Genomic DNA, 1,987 nt, shown 5'->3' on the forward strand with positions numbered 1-1,987 from the left:
ATATTCCTTTAACTATCTTCTATTAGCTTGGGAAGGCTTAAATATACTTAGATTGTGAGAAAATATGAAAAAAGCAAAGGTAATTTGAGATTATTTTCTTATCCTTACAGTTCTTTCCATTTCTTGTCTCCAAACATATCCCCTAACACGGTACAGATTGCCCCATTGTCCTCCTCCAGCCTCCCATCCCATTCCTCTCGGGCCCTTACGAGCACTGGCTCCCTTGCCCCAAGCCATCCCCAGGTAAACAACTGTAGGTCACCTGTGGCCTTGACTCATTAAAAACACTTTCTTTGGCCTTACCTCGTTGACATATTCCTCCTGCGGGATGAACGCCACTGCAGGAACCCTTGGCGTGCTCCCTGGGGGTCCTCGGGGTTACTAAATACACACACAAAATTTCCGTCAGGCCACACAACTTCCCACACAGATGGCTGACACACCGCTCCTTAGTGTCCAGTATTTTAAAGTCATAGATTTATGGTGGCAGCTTGATCGCCTTCACAGGGACCTCAAGGGGCACGGGACAGCACGTCAACCCCTTCCTCATCCCTCCAAGGGGACAAAATAGACAAGTTAACACTGTGCTCCCCGCCGCCTTTCCCTCCACGCCCATACACACACATAAACGTTTCTCCGGCGTTTCCTCGGCACACGGTGACCCCGGCGGCCTGGACTCCTCCTTGGGTACCACAGGGGAACACGCCCGCGAGGTCTTATCACCCCCAGACGAAACACTCCTCGCCAATAGTTAAGAATTTGAGGCTCGCTTGCACGACCCCCACACCCCGCCATGGTCGTATTTATACTGACGGACACGTTGGTCTGTCGCTGTGTTTTGGGCCATGGTCCTCCACGCTGATTGGCTGGCGGCTGGCACTCTCACTTCATTCTCAGTTTTCATTGGTCGTCGTGCCAGCTGCTCACAGTCCTTGATTTTGATTGGTCGAAGCTGCTATCATTACACGCGCGGCAAATTTTGTCCACTGCACTCCTCCACACGTATCGAATCCCGCTCCACACTCCCTCCACTCGTTTTATTTCAACGTTTTCCACTCATACATGTTCCATACAGCCTCTCCACCCGTTTATTTCATCGTTTTCCACTCATACATGTTCCATACACCCCCACTCCACCTGATTTATTTCATCGTTTTCCATTCATACATGTTCCATACAGCCTCTCCACCTGTTTTATTTCATCGTTTTCCATTCATATATGTTCCATACAGCCTCTCCACCTGTTTTATTTCATAGTTTTCCACTCATACATGTTCCATACAGCCACTCCACCTGATTTATTTCATCGTTTTCCACTCATACATGTTCCATACAGCCACTCCACCTGTTTATTTCATAGTTTTCCACTCATACATGTTCCATCCAGCCTCTCCACCTGTTTATTACATAGTTTTCCACTCATACATGTTCCATACAGCCTCTCCACCTGTTTATCTCATAGTTTTCCACTCATACATGTTCCATACAGCCTCTCCACCTGTTTATTTCATAGTTTTCCACTCATACATGTTCCATACAGCCTCTCCACCTGTTTATTTCATCGTTTTCCATTCATACATGTTCCATACAGCCACTCCACCTGTTTATTTCATAGTTTTCCACTCATACATGTTCCATACAGCCACTCCACCTGATTTATTTCAACGTTTTCCACTCATACATGTTCCATACAGCCTCTCCACCTGTTTATTTCATAGTTTTCCACTCATACATGTTCCATCCAGCCTCTCCACCTGTTTATTTCATAGTTTTCCACTCATACATGTTCCACACAGCCACTCCACCTGTTTATTTCATAGTTTTCCATTCATACATGTTCCATACAGCCTCTCCACCTGTTTATTTCATCGTTTTCCATTCATACATGTTCCATACAGCCTCTCCACCTGTTTATTTCATCGTTTTCCATTCATACATGTTCCATACAGCCTCCATCTCCATCTCTCTCTCTCTCTCTCTCTCTCTC

At 46.0% G+C, this 1,987-nt stretch overlaps 1 protein-coding gene across 1 annotated transcript in view; it reads right to left on the reverse strand.

Annotated features, from left to right (window-relative positions):
* Positions 1-818, reverse strand: part of LOC126987052 (TATA-binding protein-associated factor 172-like) — a 32,363-nt gene extending 31,545 nt beyond the window's left edge. Inside the window, exon 1 of the mRNA XM_050843725.1 lies at positions 304-818. Within this exon, the coding sequence (XP_050699682.1) occupies positions 304-314 (11 nt within the window). The 5' untranslated portion in view covers positions 315-818. The remainder of the gene's footprint in view (positions 1-303) is intronic.
* Between the last annotated feature and the right edge of the window lie 1,169 nt (positions 819-1,987).

Source organism: Eriocheir sinensis, chromosome 63 (genome assembly GCF_024679095.1).
Source record: "Eriocheir sinensis breed Jianghai 21 chromosome 63, ASM2467909v1, whole genome shotgun sequence".
Lineage (NCBI taxonomy): Eukaryota > Metazoa > Arthropoda > Malacostraca > Decapoda > Varunidae > Eriocheir > Eriocheir sinensis.